Raw genomic sequence first — 26,190 nt, forward strand, 5'->3', positions numbered from 1 at the left:
TAATGAGACCCTGTCTCTAAATGAAACTCAGAAACAAAAAACAGCTGGGACATAGCTCAGTGGTAGAGCATCTGCCTAGCACATGCCAGACCCCGAGTTCAATCCCCAGTACCACAAAAGAATAAAAGGGGTGGGCCTAATGGGAGAGAGTCAGACCCCCACCCCCGGCTGCCATGAATCGAGCAACTCCTCCATGGGCCCCTGCGGTGACATACTGCGCCATCACCGCCCCAAACATGGGTCCAGCAACCATGAACTGAAACACCGGACGCCACGGGTCTGAATAAGTCTTCCCTCCTGATAAGTTATGGAGGGTTTTGTCACAGCAGTGGAAAGCTGGCTACACTTAGAAAAGTGTCTGCAATCGCCAGTGGTGGGATGATTATCCTGTGATCTTTGGCTTCAAAGGAGGGATTCCCTTTTATTTTTATTTTTTTAGTAGTTAAATTTTTCTAATTCTAAAAGTATTATATGTTTATTATGGAAAAAAACATAATAAAATAGAAAAGAGATAATATACCAAAGAGATATACCAGTAGCTGATAAGTGCATGAAAAATTTCTTGATATCGTTAGTTAGCGGAGAAATGCAAATGAAAAGTGTAAAAGATACCACTTCACACCCACTAGGATGAGTAGAACCAAAAATTCAGATTAGTGTTGGAAAAGTATGGAGAACTCAGAATCCTTACATGATGCTGATGGGGATGTACACGGTGCAACCACTTTGGAAAACAGTGTGGCAGTTCCTCTAAAGGTTGAACAGAGTTCCCACGTGTCCCAGCATTTCTACTTGCTCAAGAGGAATGAAAACATGTCTCCATAAAAACATGTACACAAGTATTTATATCAGCATTGTTCATAAAAGGATAAAGGAGGAAGCAACCCAAATGTCCATCAGCAGATGATAGACAAATCCTGGGTTAGCTATAGTGGTCAGCCAGCGAAAGGAATGAATCACTAATGCATGTGCTACAGCATGGATGAACCTGGACAGTAGTATGCCAAATGAAAGAAGCCAGTCACTGGGCTCCAAGTATTACATGATGTCATTTACTGGGAATGTCCAGGCGAATCTGTGTAGACAGAACGCAGATCAGTGATTGCTTAGGGCTAGAGAGAGGACCGCTCAGGGTGTGATAACTAAGGAGGACGTGGTTTCTTCTCAGGGTGATGAAAATGTTCTATAATTGGAATAATGGTTACCTTTATCTGGAATGGACTGCAATCCATTGAGTTGTGTATTTTAAATGGGAGAATCATATAGCATGTGAATTATATCTTGCTAAAGCTATTAAAAAGAAAGAAAAAGGAATAATAAGTCATCTATAATACCACCATCCTGAAATAATCTCTCTCAGAATTTTGATCACTTTTCTTTTTTTTTAATATTTATTTTTTTGATTATAGGTGGACACAATGTCTTTTTTTTTTTCTTTTTTTACGTTATATGGTGTTGAGAATCAAACCCAGGGCCTCACACATGCTAGGTGAGCGCTCTACCTCTGAGCCACAACCCCAGCCCATGATCTCTTTCTTTTTAACACACCTTCCATATAATTGTGGAAATGCTTTGTATGAAATTTTAAATATTACCTTTTGTGTTTACTGTAAACTGTAAGAATTTATTTGTGCTTTTACAGACTCTTGATTGTTAATAAGTGTGTAATATTCCATTTCAATATAATATAATCATTTTCTCACTTTGGGTGTTTTTTTTTCTTTCCTTTTTTTCCTCATTTATGAGACTGAAATAAATACACTTTTTTTTTTAAACATTGGAACTTCCCCTTTAAATGTCTCACATGAAACCTCTTCTTTTCCAGTGAAAAGAAGATCTCCCGGAGCAGCGCCCTCAAAGTGCTGGATCATGCCATGATCGGACCCGAGGGCACGGACAATTGCCATAAGTTCGTTGACATTCTTGGCTTACGAACCATCTTTCCTCTTTTTATGAAATCTCCCAGAAAGATCAAGAAGGTGGGGACCACGGAGAAGGAACACGAAGGTAGGAGGAGTTGGCGGGAGGGGTTGGCCTTGTCGGGGCTTGATGAGGAACTGGGAAAATGGATGTTACTTTGAGAAACTGCAGGCATTTGGGAGTAGAGTCTCGAGGGGAAGAGCGCTCCTTTCCCTTTCTGTCTTCTGATTTCTGTACACGTGGAGCAGCAGCTCAGACCCGGGCCCTCATATCACACGTTGGGCTGCTGTTTGAATCCTGGTGGATCCAGTTGCTTCCGGCCTGTTAATAAGTCTGTGCGGGAAGCTTTGTTTTCTTCACTGCAGTTCGTAGCGAGGTGTCTCTCTGATGGAAGACCCTTTTGAAAAGAGTAATGAGGTGGCAACACATGTCACCTCTGGAGTGGTGCTTTCATGTATTTCTGTATTAAAGTATGATTCAGCCAACATCAGGAATTGCCGAAATAAACTATTTACAGCCCAGGTTCCCCTTTTTATGTTTCTCCTCCCTGATGGTGCACACTCCCAGCAAAATGCTGCCATGAATTGCGACTCTGTAACCAGAGTAGTTACTGCTGGGCCAGTCCCTTCCTGCAACTGTCTAGTGGCCTGCCACGTCCCTCCCCCAGTAAAAAGCCGCAGTGCAATCCAGAAGGCCAGGATTTATGAGCGTTGACAGCTCCTCTGGAGGTTAGCAGACACTTGCACCAGGCAATTTACATGGTTGGGTGGTTATTTTAAAGTGTGGGAAGGGCGAGGAGGGGCAGAGGTGGTATATGAGGTGGGAGGAGAACGCACCCAGCTCGGGAGCTTGGTTGTCAGAAGCAACATTGGTCGCGTGGTTGGGTGAGCCGTGTTTCAGTGACTGGTGGAATTGGCATATATATCTAGTATCTTTTGCATTCTTTACCCTCCTGGATAAAAGTTTGAGAGCTCTTGTCTTTGTCTACTCAAATTGACTGTGTTTTGTCTCCGCCATCTTGGAGTAGCTAAAGGGAAACTAGTGTGACCCGTCTTCAGAGATCACCTCTAGTGCTATCCTCTGTGATAGATCTCCAGAGAGCGGAAAGTCTGGCAGGGACAGGGAGGAAGGGGCAGAGTGAGATCAGGTGGAGACTGCAGCGTGCCTCAGATCACACGTTGACCAGACACTGCCTGGAACAGCCTAATCCGCCGCCAGCCTTTTTCCTTTCCCAGTGTAACTTACTGGGGCTGTGGGGCAGGGCATGGGGTATCTGGGAGATGTAGGAGATAAAACTGTGCCCTTCTCGGCAGACCTGCCACCTTCCTGCCCCGCTGTGTAGGCCCCACAGCCTCTGCAGTTGATCCCTGTTCCTTCAGTTGAGGAAGGAACCAGACTGTGGTTCTGCGCTGGCCAACTGCGTGGCTTTAGAACCTCTGTTTGCTCCCTGGACTGCGTTGTCCTTCCTGATCCATAGAAAGGGAATGAGACTAGTGAACGGGGAGCTCTGCTGTCTGCACTTTCAGACTGTGAGGCCCAGGCCCTACTGTCAAGTTCACTCTGAAAGTCCAGGTGACTCCTCAAGGACTGTGCTGTGACTGACCTGCTGGCTTCTGCTGAGAGACTCGTGCTGCATCTGAGCATGCTTGAAGAGGGTGTGAAGGAAAACAGCCCTTAGCTGGCTCTTGCTCTGTGTTGCTGGTACTGAGAAGAAAAAGAAGTGACAGATTCAGTGAGCAGCTGTTTTCTTTCTGAAAAACGTGCCCGGTGGCGTGCTGGTAACAGTACATTGGCTTTAGAGTACCCACATTAGGAATTTGATAACATTCTATTAGTGAGGGCAATGGCTTGGCGAGACAGCTCCTGGAAGGCGTGTGGACTGTAATGCTGTGAGGCTGAACTCTGCATCCTGAATGCACCCCACCCCGAGCAGAGCGAGCCTCTAGGAGAAGGCACAGCCCCCGCCTCTTGCCACCTCTTCCTGCTGCTGCTGCTCCTGGCAAATTAGTCCCCAGACTGCAAATGGTAGGGCGAGAGGGAGGCAGAGCCGGACTGGGCACATCGAGTGAGGTTTCTTTGTTCCGTCGTGTCCTCTAGAGAAGTCCGGTGCTCCGTACCTGCTGGCCATGCTGACGTTAGCACACCAGGATCGCGTGCTGGTCTGGAGAGCAGTCGCCTCTGGCCAGTAGGAGGACTTGTGCCCTGCCCAGCTCATCCCGCCCAGGCTTCCACTGTGCTTTCCTCCGCCTGCAGGGTTTTCTCTGGCCTGTCTGCCTGGTGCCTTAGTCTTCCCTCATTCCTTAGTTTTGATGTCACTGCCCCTAAACTAGGTTAAAACCTAGGACTTTATCTCAATAGCAGTTGAGGTTATAGAACCAGCGGCCTTGTTACTTCTGGGTCCCCTTGCCTAGGACCATGCTTGACATGTAGTAAATGCACAGAAAATGTTTACTAGGTGCACAAATGAACAGCTACTTCCCCGAAGGATTGTCCCCTGAGGACAGACATGCGTTTGGGACTCTCCCCAGAACCACACAGGTCGACGTCCACACGGTTGACTTTAGTTCACTGACAGTTGTCCGTCGTCTGCCTGGAGTAAGTGGTCTTTTACCCGCTTGCTTGGAAGCAAATATGAGTAGGTCGCTAGCCCTGTTTGCCTTTGTCACGTTGGTTTGGTGGTGATGATGAAGGCCCCCTGGAAGCCATGCCCTTGAGATACCTGCCGTGCGTAGGACCTCCCCATAGCTGAGGCTGTCTGTGTGGGACTCCTTATTTCCACAGGACGATTCTTCGGTCTACCAGCCCAGAGCTCTGCACAGCTGCCCTGCACGCTTCCTTTTCCTCATCAAGCCTCAGGGGCTCGTCACCCATCGTGGTTTTCCTTTCTGAGTCCACTCTGGTCCATTCTCAGCCCCTGTAACCTGAGGACCTTCCCAAACTTCTGCAGTAGCAGCGCAGCTCACTGTGGCACAGAGGGGTCTACTGCTGGGGAGCTGCGGGGTCCTCGATCTCTAAGCTTCAGTCGCTCCGTCTGTAAAATAGTGAGGCTGAATCTACCACACAGGAGTGTTAGGAGGTCCAGGCGACATATACAGCTGGGCCACCCTTTCGGTCATCCATGTGTTGATTTTTGACTAAGGGTCAAAAATAGTCGGGAAGAAAGAGAATCATGCCTGCTGGGCGAGCCTGTGCTCCTCCTCTCCTTATTCCCTGAGCACCAGGGCAGCTCAGCTATTGACATAGCATTTACATTGTGTTAAGCATTATAAATAAGTAATCTGGAGGTGAGCTAAGTATATGGGAGGTGTGCCTAGGTGATATGCAAATGTTCTGCCATTTTACATAAGGGACTTGAGCATCCAAAGATTTTGATATCCGCAGAGGGTCCTGGAGCCCGTTCCCTGCAGGGATGACTTCATGTGCTTGTCATAGACCCACAATAAAACAGGTACCTTAAGAAGTGTTACTTCTGTAGCAGAACTGCCTCCATCCTGGCCCGAGTCACATCCATTCCTTTTTAGAGGTCAAGGGGAAGGCTTGGCTGTGGGAGGTCTGGGAGAGGGGCTCCTTGCTCCATGATAATGTGCGGAAATGGGCAAACTCCTCCTCCAGAGCAGCGTCAGGAGTCATACCATGCTAAATAGTGAGGTGACATAAAACAGCTAGGTTCCCAAGGCCAGCAAAAGGGCTCGAGAGAGGAGAACTTCTAGATTTAGGTGACTCTAGAGAGGAGGAAATAGCAAAAACTGCCTTATAACCTAGAATTGCTGGTAATTTCGTTCCTCTTTTGTGAGTTGGGGTAGAGAAGGAAAAGAATTATTATAATTGAAATCCATTCAGGTTTGCATAATAAAACCTTCAGAAATAGATCAGGGGAGGCACTTAGCTTGGGGGATGGGTTGGAAAGAAGTAATTTGCCCTTGGGTGCAGGAGCGTGACTGGCTGCCTCCTTGGTTTTATAAAGAAGGCACAGTGTGTACGTCTCCTTGGTGCTCACTGCTTCAGAACAGGAGGGAAGAAGAAAAGAGCTGGGATCCAGAAATGGCATCTGACCTTTACTTCTCGTCTCTTTATAAAATTCTTATTAAGATAGGTCCAATTTTCCTTGTATTGCCTCATTAGGTAGGTGAGTTATTGAGTTTGTAGCAGTTCTAGTTAATTGCGCTGTTTTAACATGGTTCCCCTGGAGGCTGTTAAGAGCTTTGGGGGGGTGAGCCGTGCAGCAGGATGTAGGTGTGTGGAGTGCCCGCCAGGCGCGTGCGCACGTTTCTACCTTATCAGCAGTGACAGCAGTTGATAACAGGTCAGTGCTTTAAAGAATACTTTTCTGTCATCCGCCAAGAACTGTGAGTCTGGGGGGCCCCACGTGTCAGGAAGCCTGTAGTTCCCTGGTGCTTCTTGGACTCGGAACGTGCACCACCCACCAGGGTTAGAAGAGAGAAATGGCAAAACCTTCCAGAATCAGAGGAGAGGGAGGTTAGCCAGTGCAGACGAAAGAGAAACACTTTACAGGTCTCCGTGGTGGGTTGTGCTGATGACCTAGCATTGTTTGGGGACAACTATTATCTGGGCCCCTGCTATGTTCGAGATAGGACAAAGACCCAGGGTGTGGCGGGTCCTGTGTGGACAGGGAGTAGATGGAGTGTCCGCCCTGGGAGGATGCCCTTCCCAGGTCTCCCCCTCTGGATCCGCGTCCTCCTGCCCCCAGCCCCTCGTTGTCACGTGAATCAGTGGTGTCTGTCACTCCACACGCTAGCACGGAGGTCTCTAACCTCCTCTGTGCTGTTGACTCCCAGCTCTTCAACCCCATTTTCTTTGGCATAGCTGATAACCAGCAGGTAGCGCCACACATACTCAGACTCAGCCTGTTCAAGGCCTTACCTGTCCCTTCACTGTCCATCCTTTTCTGCTTTTCCTGCCCTGGTAAGTGGCACCACCCACAGCAGAAATCAATGCACTGTGCTTAATTCTGGTATTGCCTCAGGTCCCCGGTCTTAGGCCCTGTGGTTTCTGCCTTATAAAAACCTCTAGGTCCCATCCTCTCCTTTGCCACTATCTCTGCCCTCATCATCTCTCTGAACTTGACTTACCAAGTCTCCCCGCTGGCCCAGTCGTCATGCACTCTCAGAGTCTCAAAGGCACCAACCTGGGTGAGAAAGACGCTCCCTCAGCAAATTTACCGTTTAAGGAAGGGGGAAGGTGGACATGGGAGAAAGTGATTTGGGGGATACTTTTCACAAAGCTGCATTAGCAACTACAAAGACATCAGACTGTGCTTGGTTGTTCAAGGCGGCAAGGAAACAGGGATGCCGAGAGCAGAAGGTGCTTCTGGTGGGAGGGAGACGTGACGTGAGCTGACCCTAAGGGCACTTGGCTTTTCCAGAATGTCTCTACTCATCTGGTCACATTTGAGCCTTACAACAGCCCTCGAGGTCAGAGTTCTTTCTCATTCTGAAGATGGGGAAATTTTGAGCCTCAATGAAATCATGACTCTAGATCCCACAGTGGGTAAGAGGCAAATGGGGACTCGGACTCCCTCAGTTTCTGATCACGAATCTTACACTCACTTCAAAAAGACTCTGCCATTGGTCTTTGTTCTCCTGGGTCCAGACCAGCTTGCTCCTCTCTGAATTGCTGAAGACTCTCTGATCCGAAGACCTTGGTTCTGATGTTGGTACTGTGACACGTCATCATGGTGGTGGAGACTCACTTATCCCTTCAAGTTGCACAGTTATTAGAAGCAAATGGCAAAGTGACTTGGTGAAATTTTTGTTAGGCATTTCCTGTGTCATAGTGCTTGGTTCATGGTAGATGCTTAGTCAACATTGGATGAATTAATATATACATTTATTTAGCACCTGTGGACCATGTACTGGGATTGATGGGATTAATATCTACCTTTGGATATTGTGAGAATTAAGTCAGTTGACTTCTGCAAGTCTGACGTAGCATGGGAGTTTGTAAGCATTAGTTTATTACAGATCACTGTTTTATTTATTTACTTACTTACTGGGCAAAGAACTTTAGTATTGCTTCAAACTTTATTCCTAGGCTTCTTCAGCTTAGTTAGCTGCAAAGACTAAATTGTGTATAAGCAAAAACTGAAAAGACTTGCAGTGTCCAACAGGCTTGGGCTTAAAAATATTAGAGATCTAGATCTTATCAAATCCATAAACAAAACAATTTTAAATGAAGGACTTTGGATCCTTCAGAGAATTCTGAAATATCAGCTGCTCTCATAAGCCTTCCCAGAATTCCTAGGACACTCCTTCTTCTGGGATGCCACAACCTCTAATGTAACTTTGTCACACCGTGATACCTGGGGTATTAAAACTGATGCAGTGGCCATCCTGCATCCGTACGTGTGCACCTGATCTCTGCTGGTCTGCCTGAGACTCCCTGAGTGTATAAGATAGAGCTCCCGGCAGCAACTTCTTCAAATTTATCTTCCTCAGAAGTTAATCAGCTCAGTTTGCCTCATTCTTAGAAGCCTCAAGAGAATTCTCCACACGATCTGGATCCTCCTCCTCTTCCTCCTCCCCCTCTCCAGTGCAAGTGGTGCTTTTCCATCCACAGATGACTTGGGCAGAGCTTCAGCTGGTGTCCTTAAGCTGGTCAGACAATCTGCACCAGCTGCTTTAGGACGCTGGGTCACTTTTCTGTCAGTCACTTTGTCCCAGCATGGCCTGTGACAGGGAAAGTTCTGCCAGAGGATGCAGGATGGCCACTGGATCGGTAGGGTGGTCACAGTGGACCGCTGTTCCTCTTCAGTACCAGGGACACTGCTCACCCCTAACTGCTTTAAGGAGAACTGAAGTTCTTACTCATCTTCTGCAGCTGCTCTGTGAACGCCGCCCTCTGTCGCCAGCGGTTCCTTCCCACAGTGCGCACTTGTGCCTGCGGTCTGGCAAGCTTTTCCTGGCTCACGACGGTTTCTTTCATCTTGTCAGTGCAGAAATGGGACCGTGCCGGGAACTCGGGTTGGCTCTCAGGGAGTCTCAGACCAGCAGAGATCAGTGTATACTCAGGGATGCAGGATGGCCACCGGATCAGTTTTAATACCCCAGGTATCACGGTGTGACAAAGTTACATTCGAGGTTGTGGCATCCCAGAAGAAGGAGTGTCCTAGGAATTCTGGGAAGGCTTATGAGAGCAGCTGACATGTGAGAATTCTCTGAAGGATCAAAAGTCCTTCATTCTTACACCATTGAGGGAGTGGCAGAGGGGACACGGGCAGTGGTTTAGCTAGTTATTGTGACATGGATGATTAAGAACATGGGCTTTGGAGAAAGATGGGGCTCGAGTTTGTGTTTTGGTCCTGTCATTTACCAGCTCTGTGACCCTGAAAAGCTGCTTAACCTCTCTGAGTCTATATTTCCTCAGTTGTAAAACTGGGATAATCTTAGAGGCTATATCTCATAAGGGTGACATGGAGACTAAATTAAATAATACAGATCAAATGTCAGTACAGTCCTTGTTTCACTAGTGTTAGTGGCTAGAATAAGGATGGGTTTCCAATTTATATTCCTCTTCCTTCTACCATGTTGGCAGTTGGAAACACAAAAAAATGCTCTTCCTACCCCAAATCTGCTAGTCTACTCTAAACCAATAGTATATGGAATAGGAAATAAAAACCTTATCAAGGAGGATATACCAGGGAGATCCCTGCTGCTCTGTTTAATCTATAGCAGAGATTTCAGGGATTTTTTTCTTCCTTTTTTTATCCCTTGAGCTTGAAAGTCACCGAAGTTAGTTGTAGTCAGAACAATGAGCAAGTGAGGAGTGAACGGTGTCTAATTTTGAGAATGGCACTAAGCCGTGTACCAGCGGACACTTAATGTTAGATGGGTGAAGTGCTTTGCCGTTGTTTTTTGTGCGATTTGAAAACCTCATAATTGAATAGTTTGTGGGTCAATTCCTACGTTCTGCCTCCAGCTGCTTGTCTCATTCCCGATCTCACACGACAGAGTGCGGGACACAGCAATCACAGAGTGTTTGGATTTGGGGTTCCTGTCATCAGGCTGGAGGCGATGATTCCCATTGTGGCACATCTGCTTTGCTAACTGGCCCAGGTCATTAAGGGCTTACCCACAGGTCTTTCCAACAGAGCATGGCATACTTGTTTGCCACTGAGGAAGACAGTGAGACAGGATGTATCTGCCATCCTAAAAGCAGCTCCTAGGGCGGGGAGGAGACAGGCCGGCACACATTTATTGAGCATCTACCAGTACACTCCTGCTCTGTGGATTAGGCATTTCTGTCTTCTTTTTACAGATGAGTGTTAGGTGGCCACTTATCAAATACTTTTAGCAGGTAAATGACACAAGCAGAATTTGGACTTAAGTCAGCTTCTAAAGCTGCTTCCAACAGCAAGTGCCTCCCGGGATCTTCTGGTTAGTAATCCAGAGGTCGCACAGGGTCATGGGGGGATTTATATAGACAGGCAGACCTGGTTTCGGATCCCATCTCTACCCACAAACTGGCTCCTAGCCTTGGGAAAGTTGTTTCTCTCCTGAGATCTTGAATTCTTCAATCAAACAGGTCTGATAAAAACTTCCCAAGATGTTGTTCAGAGTATAAAGAGTATGAGTATCCTATATGGTCTCTAGCCTGGACACTGCATATTAGCTTCCTTTCAGGAATATCCTTCTCTCTCTCTCTCTCTCTCCAGTTTCCATGTTTCCATGTGGGGTCCAAACTCTTTTGCTTTTGTGGGTGTAAATCCCAGCTGTGAACTGGGACTGTAGGAGAGCAGCCTGGATCACCCAGAGAGAGGGGGCAGCCACTGTTTATCATGATAGCCTAGTACTATCAGTTAAGATTCTGGCTATTGTTGCCCTGTGAAAATCCAGCCCTACCTCGATGCCAGACTCCTTCTGTTTCAAGTTCCCATTCTAGACAGCTTTCTCAGAGAGTCTGTTTCTATGAATATGTACCCAAAAGGATGGTTAGTGAGGCCTCATTCATTCTTTTATTAGACAACCACTAGTCCCTGCCTTGTCCCAGGCTTGGAGTTCTAGGTAGAAGGTGACCAAGCTACCTGTCCAATAGGGAGGCATAGAAACCCACATTTGTATTACAAGGTAAAAATGGAAGATGAACGAGCTCACAGCCCCACTAGGAGACCGACATAGGAACCTGCATTTCTATTCAGGGTAACGAGAAGGGAGCGTGCGGCACCCTGTGAGGTGTGACACCAGAACAGCTCCTCATCTAATCTGGTAGCTATTGGAAACAGCCCCACCCGGGGAATGTGGTGTCCTGGGCCAGACCTGTGGCAGAAGGTAGCCAGGCGAAGGAGTACCAAGTGCAACAAGCAACACCTATAAAAGTTGGAGGGGCGGGCTTCAGTGAGCCTGACCCCCGGCTGCCCATCAGCGTCATGTGGAATCTCGTGGGCAGCGCAGTCTTTGGGACCTGTGCTCAGAGGGCCTGACTCCACCAGTCTGTGTAAAGCCACTGGGTCCGTATTTTCCCTCAGCTCCCCAGGAGTTACCCTCTGAGACCAGCCTGGCACCAGGCCTTGGTGACTAGATCATGGAGTGACTAGGTGATAAGCAGAAGAACCCTGCAGGGCTGCGGACTGACCGAGTTAATCTGCAGGGGACTCAGGACAGTACTGGCAGCTGGAAGCACCCAAGGTGTCAGTAGTCATTGGTGTGCGGGTACTTATTTGTTTATTTCATACTAAAAAAGGACTATCACATTTTTACAGGTCATAGGTATGACAGTAATTTCAGATATTCTGACTGTTTCAGCTAATTTAGCAAAAATTCAATTTTGATATCGAGAGCCTGGGTGGGAAGGGTGAAGGAGAAGCATTTATTACTCCTGTTTTTCTTTCACATTTTTCATTTTGCCAGGTAGAAGTATAGTTCTATAGCGCAGCATTAGCAGAATTCTTATTCTGGAAGTAGAAATTTCTACTGATGTGTTTGTTATTTTTTCAATAAGATTCTTGTTGATTTTCATTTATAGTCTTAATAAAGTTTTATAGAAGTGGCTTAGTTTGTAATTATCTTCTTTATGCAAGTAAAACAAGTACTAGCAGAAGAGAAGCAACAGTAGAGAACTAGCCAGGACATTTTAGGTTATTTCTCTAGCCTTTTTAGGTGGTGCCAAAGTAGAGAAATAATGTAGGAACTAGGCAGTGATTAACTGTGGGCCATGTTTTATTAAAATTCAACTCATAATCTCAACTAGGATGTGCTTCCCGATGTTACCATTTGGGGGCCGTTTTTGTTCTTAATGCTCTAATAGACATTAACATACATTATCTTATTTCACCTAATTCTCACAGTGACTCTGAGCTGTCTATTATTACCCACACTCCGCAGGTAAAAACCCTGAGGCACAGAGAACTTGTCATTTTTCCGAAGGCCGCAGATATGCATGGACCTGCTAGATATTTTCCTGTGGTTTCCAAAAACTGAATCAACCGACAAAAGTCTTTTTTTTTTTAAATTATAAATGAAGGTTGCTCACTTGTAGTGAGCCTAATTTAAACTGCTTAGTGTCTTTTCCTATATAATTAGTCAGTAGTCCTGCCTCCAGTACTGCATATAAATAACCTCCAGGTGGACGTGAGGCTAAGGCAGGAAGATCTCAAGTTCAAAGCCAACCTTAGCAACTTAGCGAGGCCCTATCTCAAAAAAGGGCTGGAGACGTGGCTCAGTAGTTAGCGCCCCAGGTTCAGTTCTTCATACAGAATAATAATAATAATAACCTCCATGTCTGAGTCCCAAATACTTTGCCATGATGTAGTTCAGGTCTTCAAGATGTGTGACGTCTGCCCACTGTATCCTCTCTGCTCATGGCCATGGCCTTCCATGCCCAGGCTCAGCACTGTTACAACTTCAGTTTCTCCTCCTAACAGGCCTTGTCTGGTTACCTGTTACCTGCCCTTCAGAAAACATGTTCCTGACACTGGCCTCTGCCCTCCCTCTGTTGGCGCCTCTTTCATTTTCAAATGAGACATCTGTCTGTGGCTCTGCAACCTGCCTGGCCACTAACTCCTAAGGAGCTTTGACAAACTGCACAGGCCTGAGCCCATCTCCAGAAATTCCAAGGACTGGGCATCATATTTTTTTTAAAGTCTCCAAATCTTATTGTTCAGCTGATGTTGAGGACACTGGCCAGAATGCCCAGTGCACAAGCCTTAGTAAGCCTCCCTTTTTACTTTGTCTCTCTGCCAAGAGATGCTCGACATGTGGTGGGGAGGCTTACTAAGAACAGCTTTACTGCTTTTGCTGAATATGAATAAAATTATATAAAAAATTCAAATACTGTGGAAAAAGGATGGAGGAAAAGTAAAAATCACCCCCATGCCCCCCATCCAGAATTAATTACTGAAAACATCACGAATGCCATCCATTCAGATATGCGCTGAGGGTGGGAGTTGTGTCTGGGCAATTTTGTATAAATGGAATCATGACGTGTATGCTCTTTTGTGACTCCTGTTTTTACTCACTGTTTGGGGACATCAGGCAGGAAGGAGCCTTTTAATACAATTAGCAAGCTAGACCAGATTTTTAGAAGGCAAGATAACTTTCAGTTGTTAAAGGATTAGGTTGTGGAGGTGACAGCAGTTGAGAGAGGTGATCTCTGCTTGGCTGGTAATTGTGGCTCTTCTGAGTATTGAGAACGCAGAGACTTCAGGGTGGTAAGGAAATGAGTTGAGGACTGAAGGCTAATGTGTCCAGGTTCATTTGGTTATAGCATAAGAAGAGGAAGTGAAGATGCCTCTCAAAGGGTATTTTTTTTTAACGTGTGAATATTCCAATGTGTTAGACATGTTGGCATCTAACAGAAGATGTAATGTGGAAGAGAGAAAACAAAATAAACTTGTATGCATTTCACTGCTCATAAAGAACACAATTACATGTGTGAGACGTTTGTTAGTGTCCTTCTTCCTGGGCTCCTGTAATATTGGATGTGATTTTTATATGCAGCAACCTGCAGGTTGCTGGGGAAATGCTCTGTGTATTTAGTCATGTTGCAGTCTTCCTTGTTTGTTTGTTTATAGTAGGAAAATGTCTTTGGCTTGCTTCTGTAGCCAGATTGATTTTGCTTGTGGGTGTCCAGATGCTGATGAGCTGTAATTAGCATAAGAAGGAGGCTGGAAAGATGTTGAACATTCTTTCCAGGTAGCCAAACAAAGGATCCCCAAACGGAGATTATTCTGGAGATTATTCTTCAGTATCAGATTGGAGAGAAGCAGCCCTTTGCTCTTCTAGATGAGTCTACTAAAGGATATGCGGTGGGGCTGACAGGTCCCCACTGAGGCTGGGGTTGGAGAGCCCTGCTGTGAACTGGTATGGGCTGATTCTCCACAGCTGAACTCCCCTTGGTGAGCAGTAACTCTGAATCCCCTGAGGAGTGCAGGAAAGAGGAGCCTGGGCTGGCTTCGGAAGACTGGGCTTGTGTTTGTGCCTAGACTCTGTTACTTGGAAAGTCATTTATTCTCTCTGAACCCCAGTTTCCTCACCTTTAAAATGGAGACAATGGTGTTTCACAGCGTGTGAGATTTGAATAAGATAAGTCTGGGGAAGGGCTTGTATCCTGTAAAATGATGTGGAGGTGCGGCGTGGCCGTCCATGGTTTCCCCATTTCTTCTACATCCCTTACACTTTTCCTTATAACACTTTTTCCCCCTCATCCCTGACTCCCAAGTAGAAAGAAAATGATTGTTAATTTGTTCCCTGTTTGCTTCAGGGTTACCATAAAATAAATAAAGCATATCATTTTGATAATCACTAAAAAAAATATGCCTACAACTTTCTTAAATGTATTGATTACTAATAAATCATGTCTATGTTAAGTATGCCTGCTGGCTGGCAAACTCCAGGAACAACCACGTTTGTTCGCCTGGTTAACAGGGTGATTTTCCTACTAATGACACGTCTGCTGGTCCAAGGCTGCTATTGATGGTAGCAGTGGTGACTCACAGTTATTGACCATTGCTTTGTTCCAGGACGATGACACAGATGTCATTATTCCTTACACCAGCTCCTTGTGGGATGTCTTTCTCTTGTATTATCACTGAGGAAGCAACCCCAAAGTAATAAGTGCTGTCTCAAACTCTACACACAGTTTAAATTAACATCTATGAGAATGTAAAGGCTTAAATTCTTATACTGTACTTTGTCTCTTAAGGAGACATTGAAAACCAGACGGTTAAATGACTTTTAATCACCAAGGCAACAATCCAGTAACTAGCTATTTCTAGAAATAGCAGAGGAAAATTTATGATCCTGGCATGGCAGGGCAGGAAAGCTCTGTTGCCAAGTTTTTGGTATTGGGTAATGTGGGATGTGAAGGGTTGTTTTTTTTTTTATGACTTTATTCTTAATTTTTGGAATAATGAACCATGTTCTGATCCTTTTTTCTATATACATTAGATGTCATATTACATTAGATGTGTTTTTCTAGGCATTAGCTTGCAGGAGTCTTGGTAGCTGGGGTGGGAAAAGCACAGCCTTATGGAGCGTACAGACCTGAATTCAGATCTCAGCTCCCGCCAGCTGTGTAGCCCTGGGCATGTTAGCGCTGGCTTCTCGGAGCCCAGCTTCCTTATCCGTAGCATTGCTTCTCAAAACTTATTTGCAGATCAGTCACCTGGGATCTCGCTGAAATGCAGGTTCTGCTTCAGTAAGTCTGCAGTGAGCCCAAAATTGTATTTTTTTTTTTTCCTTTTTCCTTTTCTTTTTCTTTTTCCCAGATAGGGGCTTGCTAAGTTGCCCAAGCTGGCCTTGAACTTGGGATTCTTCAGCCTCAATCTCCCAGGTAGCTGGGAGTGCACACTGTGCCCAGGAAAATTGTGTTTCTAACCAGCCCCCAGGGGGTGCCAATGCTGCTGGTCCTGTGACCATGCTCTTTTAAGTGTCAGGGAGTGTGAGATGGAATTCTGGTATCCATGTCTCAGATTTATTGTAGCTTATGGTAGATGTTTAACAAACGTTAGCTCTCTCCTTCCAACATAGCTAAGAGTCTCTTAGGGTTGGCCTTGATTTAAGAGGTGAATATCTGTTCCCAGCATGTCTTTTCTCTGTCAAAATTCCCAGACAACTGAGGGCATTTTGAAAGCGAAGAGCTGAGGATTAAGCTTTGGATCGAGAGAGGTTCACACCTGAGTGCCCCTCCTAGGTTGGGAGGATCATCTTAGGGCAGTAAGCCAGACGAGGAGACACGGAGGAGGTCTCTGTGAAGACCTCTGTAAGGGGGCTCCGCTGACCTCTCCCATGAGTCCGCGCGCAGTCTGGTTCCCCTGCAGTATTTGTTGAGCACTCAGTGGGCCTGGGCAAGGTGTTAGACCCCATCAGCCGGATGAACCCCTTCAGGCCTGCCCTGGAGGCACTCTCTTCTGTGGGGAGACTAGGTAAATAATGCTCATGACACAGTACCCTAGAGGTCCTGAAGGAGGTAGGTGCAGGTCGCAGTTGAAAGCACTGAGGGAAACAGTCCGCATCTGGATCTACTCGGGGAGAGCCCTGGAAACCTTTGCTGAGGAGACTCAAAAGATTGAAAGTGAGTAGGGATTTCCCAAGTGGACATGAAATGGAAGAGCTTGCAGGCAGTGGAAACAGCATGGACGAAAGGCACGGCGAATGCAGTGGGACTCTGAGGTGGCAGTATTCCGGGGTTCGAGCACAAGGCAGTCAGCCACACTGCACAAGATACTGTGCCGAGACTGGGAGGCGTGACACGGGAGGAGAGGACCTGGAGCAGGCCGGCCTGAGCAGGCTCTCGGAGCCACAGTGCCACAGCTCCTGCATGTACCCCAAACCTTTAAAATGCAGAGTCGGGAGGGGGCTACAGCCACAGACTGTTGACCTGCTTGACTGTCATCTGCAGTGCCACCAAATTCATTTTATCTTTTAAGATCTAGTGTGGATTCTGCTGTACTAATCCCAGTTTGGGTCTCTTTAAGGCAGATCTCTCATTTTCTTTCCACTTAGAAGTTCATTTGATGGTGTCAGTTATGACGGACACTATAGCATGGATGTCCCTTGAACCTGATCTCCTTGTGGCTCCTGTTTCACCCCCAAGGGCCCCTGTGGCCCTCAGTTCCTTTCTTTGTTCCTCTCATTGGCATTCTTGCCTCTCTCCAGGACATATTTGGCTCCTTCCAGAATCACAGGAGACACAGATGAACTGCCTCTGCAGGTGTCTCAGAAGTGGGGATCCAGACACACTTCAGCTATAATCCTCTGGTGCTTTCTTATTGCAGATCTAGAATAAAACCTAGCCTGGAAGACCCGCCCACTTGGCCTTCTGTCTTCCTTGTGCCTCTGCTGCCCTTCCCAGCCGGCCTGAGCTGTCCCGTTCCTCCTAGTGCTCCTCTTTCCCACCTCCACACCTCGACATTCGGTGCTTTCCTTGTCTGATCTACTTTCTTACCTGCTTCTCTGTAGGACCCGCTACTTATTTTTTCGAAATTTTCCCCACTCCTGACCTCCTTGAAACCCGTGCTGACTCTCCACCTCCCTCCTGGACCGGCCCCTTTCTTGCACTCCCAGCAGCACCCTAGGGTGCAGTGGTTGTTGGCTTGCTGTTTCTACTTGGCTGTGTGTCCTGCCAAGAAAGGACGAGGCTTACGCTTGGGGGGTGAGCGGTGGGGGTAGGAGTCCTTTTTATCTTTTATATCCCTTCAAGTAGCTTCAGAAGGAAAAAATATTCTTTATTATGGAAATTGTCAAAAATATACAGAGGCAGAAAAAATTACATAGTGAACCTTTCAGTGTAGTCATTACTTGGCTTGAGGATCAACATTTTGTTAATCCCCTTCCCTTCCTTTTTTCCTAGAATATTTAAGGCATCCCTAGACATGTAATTTTCCCCCATATAGATTTTTAATTTACAAAATGAGTAACTGATATGAACGAGAGCCTGGAATTTAGGCATTTTTCTATGTTAACATTGAGACCTTTTGGCAGTTCAGCCTCATGCAATTAGATGCCAGAAACAGCTCAGGTCAGGTTTCCCAGCCTTGGCACTATTGACACCCTGTACTGGATAGTTCTTTGTGGAGAGGGGCTGTCCTGTGCACTTTCCTCCCCGGAAGCCAATTGTAAGCCCACGTCTACACACACACACACACACACAGGTCCCAGGTGGAAGCACACCTGCTGATTATGGCTGTGCTGATTAGTATCATGCCAGAGAATAAAGTCTGTTTCTGCTCCCTGTGTCAATACATGCCCTGCTCTACCAAACAGAGTTTCTGGGAGCTACCAGGGTGAAGTCAGAGGCTTCCTAGGAGCAGAAAGAAGTCCCCTGGTCCCTTGGGGAGAGGGGGTGTCCCCTAACAGGGAAGGCAACGTGGCTAGGCCGAGGAGAATTCTAGAATAATGCCTCCAGCAAGGATGCATGCTTCCGGTTTGTAGCCGTGCCCAGCATCTGCCAAAGCTTTGATCACTCCCCATTTTCCAAATATTATGATGAAACTAGCTAGGGAATTCTTCCTGGGAATGCATCTTGGATTCCACAGTGGTAAACAAGGAGGATTTGTGTCACAGAAATTACTTTGAAGTCAGTTTTCACCAGAAAACACCTGTTTTGTATAAAGCAAAGGGACATTGGAGTTTCGTTTTATAGCTGTGTTGAAATGGGCTCTCCACGTATTTCACAGCTCAGCTGGCCAAGCAGCGCCCTGGAAAGGTGGGTGTTAAGGAGCACTTCACCGCGAGAAAAGCAGCTGAGGGCGATGGGAGACAGGCTGTCCTGTGGAGTCAGCTCCGTCACTCCTGGCTCTTACCAGCTCTGCACACACGGGCAAGGCACATCACCTCTCTGGCCGTATTTTTCCTCATCTGTAAAGTGGAGAGAGCAGTTCCCTGCAAGGGTTGTCACGACCATGAAGAGAGAAAGTGGGGCAGGGATGTAGCTCAGTGGTAGAGCACTTCCCTAGCATGTGCAAGGTCTTAGGTTTGATGTCCAGCTCCGCAAAGGAAATTTTTAAAAGGTGAGAAAGGGTGGGCGAAGCAGCTAGCGTGGTAATTCGGCACACAACTCCAGGAAATGTTTTTTCCCCTCTTAAGAAAGACCCATTGGGAAAGACATGTGGGTCTCACAGGCTCTTAGTGCTAGTTCTTCACTTGTGTCCCTGTGAGATGTTCTGGGCGGATGGAAGACCGGCCTGTAGGAGAACGATGATGGCAAAGCCCTCCGTATATTTGCCAATATATATTGTGGGTTTCATCCTGTTAGTAAAGCAAAGCGTGGCATCATCTCTCTCAAATGCAGGATGTTTTTAGGACTAATAGGTTCTTTTATCTCCTCCCACAAGAGTTCTCCTCCCTGTTAGAATGGGATCCCAAGGCATTTTCACAACCAAAATGACTGCCTGTTTCCCAGTAGTTTCTGCATGTGAGGATTTCAGAATGGGTTAGTTCCATTTGTCTCAGACCCAAGCTCTGCTGGTGCAGCTCTGGCATCCCTTCCGTCCTTTCATCCCGCCACATGCCTTGCAAAAGGAACAAGGGTTAAGAAGTCAGACTTCAAGAAATGGAACAGAAGGCCACCTTGGGTCTGTGCGCAGGTTTTCCTCATCTCTGAGGCAATCAGCTGAAGCCCTGGAGCCTGGAGGAAGTGTGTGTGGAACTCAGTGGTTGGTGTGGCCGCGGCAGCTTGAAGAGGACTTTGCTGCTAATGCAGGAAGAATAGGAGGAGGGGACTGGCCGTGTGGACAGCGCCAGGGCAGGTGCTGGATGAGATGAAGTGGGGCAGAGGTGCTCACATCATTCTCAGAAGGCCTCTCCCTCCCCAGCTGCGCTGTGTCCAAACAGGCTTCCAGGGAGGGTCACATGACTCCCCTGCTGTGGGGCTGATGATCAGCTCTCCTTTACGGAGGCAAGGCAGGCTGATGCTGGGAAAGTGGGTGGTTGGGAGGGCGGAGAGATACTGGTGAAGGAGAAGATGGGGTCACCCTGGCACCCGTGCCTCGCCTCGGGAGGGAGGTGGATCCAGCCTGAGTGTGTCACGCCCTGATGGCATTCTGGGCTGGTTTCCCACCATCTAGGGCTGTTTGAGAACACACTGAACTGGCCATTGAAACCAACCCCACAGAAGAGGAGTCATAGTACAAATATCCAGGCTGCCTCATTTTAGGATCTAAGGATTTTTTATATATATATGTTTTGTTGGAGAGAGAAGATTGGTAACCATATAATGTACTTTTCAAATCCCGAAAGAGCTTCTAGGCCCCAGAGTCAGTTTAATTTAGATGAAATACCCCTAAAAGCGATGGGCTGAACGGAACCAGCCTGACAGACAGCTGTCTTCATCAGAGGACACCACAGGCCTCAGCCAGGGGAGCAGGAAGCTGCCACTGTCCCGTGTAGCTGCTCTGGGGAGTGTTGGTGGGGTACAGAGAAAACAAAGGTGCAAAACACTAACAGGAATTTCTGCCATTACAAATTTGAGGGTTAATTTTAAGAAGCTGTGTGTATCCTTCCAGTCTCTGCATGTAATAATGGAAATGTGTTCTAAGGAGACCCTTGGAGACAGTGCGGGGAAGGAAGAGAATGTGCCTTTGTGCTAACAGTTGCTGCTTGTCCTCAGACTTTCCCCGCTGAGATGTGTTGCTGCTTGCAGAAAGGAGTGAGGCAGTACCCTCCCCTGTGCCTGGGGGCAACACCTGGACTCTGAGGACTCCCAGTCTCTCCTGTGGCCCCCCTGAAACTTGTTGGAAAGGGCCTTAGCAATTTGCTTGTCGGCTAGGAATTGTGGGTGATGGCAAATAAGACGCTAGAATAACAATGGTTAAGCAAAACATAACACAGGGGTTTATTTCCCTCTCAGGTAAGACAAGTGCAGGGGTCCGCGGGGCTGGAGTGGCAGCTTCACAGTGTCTTCAGGCACCCAGCTTCCTTTTGGCTTTCTATTTCCATCCTCACCACAGGGCCAGGGATGCTTCTGAGCTTTTAATGTGCCCCAAGCACCAATAAATGCGCCTGGCTTCTATTTTCGAGATTGCCTTATGGTCCCAGATGACTACTAGAGCTCCGGTTATTGCATCTCTATTCCAAACAGCAGGAATGCAGAAAGGGCAGAGGGAAGGGCAGAAGGGGCCGTGTCCCCTCCTGGAAGACCCAAATATCAGTTCCTTCTAGATCTCTAACCTGAAGTTAGTCATGTGGTACTACCTAGCAACAAGGGAAGCTGGAGGTTTTTCTGCTGGTCAGATAATATTAAAACGTGTTCTAGTGCCAAGAAATCAGAGGATTGCCAGTCTGGTCACTGGCCCTTGATATGCACAGTGTCTCTCGTGCAGAGTTTGGCCAGGCCTCCACTGAGGTCCTGAAGTCACGGGTGCCCCAGTTGTTCTTGGTGGTCCCAAGAACCAGCCCCATCCCCCGTGGCCCCCTGCTGCTGCTGGAGTGGTAGGGTTGGTGTCACTGACAGCACGTATTTTAGGTGCTATGGGAAACAAGGTAGAGAAGTAGGTCGGAATCATTTTCCAGGGAGGTTGCTCTGTGTGCATGTGGCAGGCGGCTGAAGCCACGCGGACTTCTTCAGCCCATCTGAGATGTGGGCCTTCCTGCTATCTGAGCACTCGACCTGCGTGGTCCATACCCTTCCCGCTCCCTTCCCATGAGGGCGTGTTGGATGCCATGCCATTCTGGCCTTTTCCCTCGGGCTCTCAGAGAAAAGCGGTCCAGCACGCAGAGGCCTTGCCTGCGCATCGCATCCACTTCTTGCTGCAACACACGTTTCCCACAGTTACAAGGCTGTAAATTTGTTAAGATAGCACTTAAGTGCTTTTTAAATCCATAGTGCTGCTGGAACATTCTGAAACGAGAAAAAGGAATCCCACGAGAGTGGTGCACAGGGTGAGTCATCACCGCCCGGCACCCAGTGGGTGCTCTGTCAGCGTCGGAGCCTCGGCACAGCTGAGCAGCAAGACTACTAAGTTAATTTTGGCTATATTTCAGGCAAAACAGGTTTCAGTGGGCCTATTTCAATGGAAAAGACATTCAACACTTCAAACAACAGACATATAAAAACTGCTTTTTGGAAAAAATCACCTTCGGGAATCTCATCATTTATATTCCAAGTTCACATCTCTCTTACTTCTTTCTTGCCTTCTCAACATTTTCTTAAGAAAAATCTCAAGCATACAGAAAAGTTGAAGGAACTGTAAAGCAGATACTCGTGTGCCTACCACCTAGATCATAACACCAATGTTATGGTTTAGATACAGTTGCAGAGTGAAAACACACAGCTCTCACGGGTGTCATTTAATAGCTTTTGACAAACATGTAGGCTGTCAAGATGTAGAACTTTATACTCCCCCAGAGTTCCCTGGTCCCCACCCTAGTCAGATCCCTCCCCTTACCTCTCAGAGGTGACCACCATAACCAGGTTGCCTTACCCAGAACCCAGCTGGACAGGCTTGTACATAAGGTACAGACTTTTAAAAATATATATTTATGTATATTTAGTTTTTTAGGCGGACACATTATTTTGTTTTTACGTGGTGCTGAGGATTGAACCCAGTGCCTCATGCATGCTAGGCGAGCACGCTACCACTGAGCCACAATCCCAGATCCATGGTGCATAGTCTTTGGGGGAGGTTTTCACTAGGCATTCTGTGTTTGAGACTTGGCTGCGGAGTATGTAGGTAGTCTGTTCTTTTTATTGCTAAATACATCGAGTAGTTTTCCATTGTTTGAATGTATTTTTCCATTCTTCCTCTTATAGTTTGTTTGAGGGTTTGGACCATTAGGAATGTGAAAATTCTTGTACAAGTCTTTTTGTGATCATGCTTTCTTGACATCTTGGGGGCCAAGAAAAACACCTAGGAGTGACATCGCTAGGTCACTTAATAGTTGTTCACAGCTTTTGATGACTAGCATCTTGGGGGTGGGGATTGCTTGGGATTAAACCCAGGCTCTCTGGCATGTGAGGTGAGTGTTGTACCACTGAGCTATGTCTCCAGCCCGTTAACTAACTCTTACTGAGTTTAAGGAGGACCTTATACGTTCTCTAGTCCTCATCATTTAGACAAGGATGTCGAGACCCAGAGATTAGGTGTGAAAGAGACCTCTTCAATCCCATAGAAGGTTTTTCTTAAAGTGCAGACTAGAATCCATTCAACAAACTCCTTGTGGTCTTCTTTATATCATGACTTCCTTCTTCCCTTGAGAAAGGGGGAAAGGAACTGGTACTCTTTCTGAAAGGTGGTTAACTGTTTCAGTTTTGCTGAGGGTCGTGTAACTATTAGATACACGCAAACGCAATTTGCTGTGTGTGTTGCCGTGTTCCTGTGAGATCTGGGTCTGATCCTGCTCCTCCTCCAGTGTACATCCCTGTCCCTTTTCTAGAATGATCTTTCTGGAACACAGGTCCAATCACAGTGCTGCTTCTCCACCATCTGTCCTGTAGGTCCTTTGGTATGAAGTCCAGATTCCAGTCAAGTGGGCAGAGGTCTTGTGTGCTTCTCCTGCCTCACCTCCCATCCCATCACCCCGGCTGCAGCCTACCCTGCAGATTGTCTGCATGGCACTAAAGCACTCGGGCTTCCTCTGGGACACCTTCCTCCTTGGTGTCTCTTATGAACTCCAACTTCTGCAGAATTTGGCTCATCACAACACTCTCAAGAGTCAATCTTCCTCCTGTCCTTTTTTATCAGGTAATCAGTTATTCCCTTTTTATATGCATGAGCCTCTAAAAGCTAACTTTCACCATGTGTTATGACGTCAGCATTAGTGGAACTCCTGGCACAGGACCAGGAACAGAGATGACCAAGACACCGGCTGGTCTCCTGAGAGGCACGGTGGCAGCAGTTTGGGTACAGCACAGCAGGCACACAGACAGGTAGCCTGCCTAAGAGTCCACCTCCAGTGTCCTTCCAGGCAGGAAGTAATTTGAAAGATTCATCACATTCACTGTGTCAGGATTTTGTTTGCATTACTAGTGAGGTTGAATGCTGCCCCCGACACACACACTGCTGTCCCATACTCCTGTTGGAAATTCTTTTAATTCTTGAGGAAAATGATCAAGATTTATTATTTACTGAGAGGGGGCTTCCTTTCTCTGACCCAGTCTCTTATTTCTTGTCTGTAAAATGGGGAGGCTGATCAAATGTGATCCACAGGATCGTTGTGAGAATTCAGTGAGGCAGCGACACGTGCCGAGCACATGCAGGCACACGGAGGGTCTGCAGTAAGTGTTGTCTCTGCAAGTCCCGGTCCCTCGCCCACTGCTTGCCACATAGTGGATGTTCAGGAAGTGTTTGTGAAGAACAGGAACCCGTGTATTTTGTGTATGTGTTAAAGGGGGCTATATATAGGTACTCACACAGTCCCATCTGTCTTGAGAAGAACGTTGGATCTGACTTGCATCAATATTCAGCTAGAGTGGCTGAGCACACACGCATGACTCTTCTTGGGTTGCCACATCCCCTGCTAGGCAGATGTCCATTATCATGAAATATAAAAAGAGAAAAAATAATAATAAAGGCAGAGGAGTGTAATGTTATGGCTTGATTTGACAGGGCCTCCTGCTTCGTCAGCTTCCAGGGCTGGGCATGGAACAGATTAATCTGTATTCCAGCCGCCGCCGCTGAAGTCAAGATCGATCTAATTAGGGTATTTTAAACATCCTGTTTGCATCTCTAGTCTTACAGAAACCAGGATGTCTGTCCATCTGGGGAGTTGGAGGGAGCTGGGCAGTGAGGTTCTGCAGTAAAGAGAGACTGTTGGAATCTTAGAAGTGTGAACACTGCTGTATGATTTCCTTAAAACAAAAGAGCTAATGGCCTTGGATGTTGCACGGAAACAAAGGTAGCTCTGTGGTATGGCCTTGAATTTTAAATGGCCCTGCAAGATCCTGCCGAGATATGGGTCTGATGAGTGAAGTACAAGGACCATTTCCATCCTAAGAATAGAAATCTGGCTGACCCATGCATGTCTCTCTTTAACCATTTGGGCTACTGGAATCAGGTACGGGCTCTGAGGCTAGCTGAGCAGAACAAGAAGCCAGGCTAGGCCGTAGTCAGATGCCAGGCCGTCAGGATGGTGTTGGTCTGCCTTCATAGCCCAGCATTCAGAGTATCCAGTCTGCCCCCGCCTCGTGACCTCTCGTCCTTCCCTTTCCTGCCATGCGATCTCTGCCCAGCTCTTTGTCCAGATCTGTGCTCTCTGTTTGGTAGCTTTGCCTCATGTTTACTTTTTATTTTTTAACAACTTTGAGATGTCAGTGTTTAAGAATGTTATATATTGGGGCTGGGTATACAGATCAGTTGGTAGAGTGCTTGCCTAGCATGCACAAGGCCCTGGGTTCAATCCCCAGCACCCCACACAGAAAAGGAGTGTTACATATTTAAAGTATATGGTTTGATATTTTAATATAGGTAAACATTATAAAGTAGTCACTATGTCAGACTATTTAACATGTCAATCACCTCACGGGTACCATTTTCTGCCATGTAATTTATGTGTAATAGACCACTCAAGAGCCTCAAGGGCAGAATCCATGTCTGGTGACCTCTGCTCCTAGACACAGTGCCTTGCAGTGCCTGTATTATGAACAAACGAGCGACTCCGGTGCCCGTTGTGCCAGCGCCTCTCCTGCGGCCCAGCTCTACTGTAGCACCTTGTCTTCCTCCTGGTGACCTCAGGCTCCCTGCCCACTAGACTGAAATGCCAGCAGATTCTGAAGCTAGAGTCCCTCTCTTGGTGCAGAAGGATGAGGAAGTCAGGTTTAGGAACTATCACTGTGCAGTTGTCCCCTTCTTCTCTGCCCCCCACCCCACCCCATCCTACCCCCATCTTCTTGATATAAACAGCACTCCATTCATCCCGACTTTGGAAACATGATCCAGGCTTGTGGTAAAAGAAGTAAATGTGTCTACAGGATCCAAACTCCTGCCTCTGTCTCCCAGCTGCACCTCTGAGCAGATGAAGCTGCACGCTCACGGCCACTCGCTTGCCAGAGGACACACCAGCTCTGCCTTTTCCCAGAAGTCTGGAAAATGTTTTCCTTTAGTCTCAGTTCTGACCCCCGTCCTCGGGTCTGTCGAGTCACTCTTCCCTGTCCCTCTTTCCTACACAGTTGAATGCTATGCATATGTGCCATGTCCCCTTCATGTCAGTTAGTTATGTGCTCTGCTAAGGTGGCTATTTCTCAGCCCTTCCTAAGTGGACCGTCTCGCCTCTCCAGTCCCAGTTCTCGCCTGGCGTAGAGCGGGAGCTGAGAATTTTATGTCGGGAATTACGGGTAAACGTACCACTCCATGCCCTGTGATTGTCCTGAGGTTACACAGCT

General features: G+C 47.1%; 1 protein-coding gene across 1 annotated transcript in view; it reads left to right on the forward strand.

Moving 5' to 3' along the window:
- Positions 1-26,190, forward strand: part of Ctnnbl1 (catenin beta like 1) — a 154,847-nt gene that overhangs the window by 92,902 nt on the left and 35,755 nt on the right. The window contains exon 11 of the mRNA XM_046433376.2: positions 1,826-2,007. Coding sequence (XP_046289332.1) covers positions 1,826-2,007 — 182 coding nt within the window. The remainder of the gene's footprint in view (positions 1-1,825; positions 2,008-26,190) is intronic.

The sequence above is a fragment of the Marmota monax genome, unplaced genomic scaffold (genome assembly GCF_021218885.2).
Source record: "Marmota monax isolate L192 unplaced genomic scaffold, Marmota_monax_Labrador192_F-V1.1 WCK01_AAM20220418_F8-fsc00014, whole genome shotgun sequence".
Taxonomy (NCBI): Eukaryota; Metazoa; Chordata; class Mammalia; order Rodentia; family Sciuridae; genus Marmota; species Marmota monax.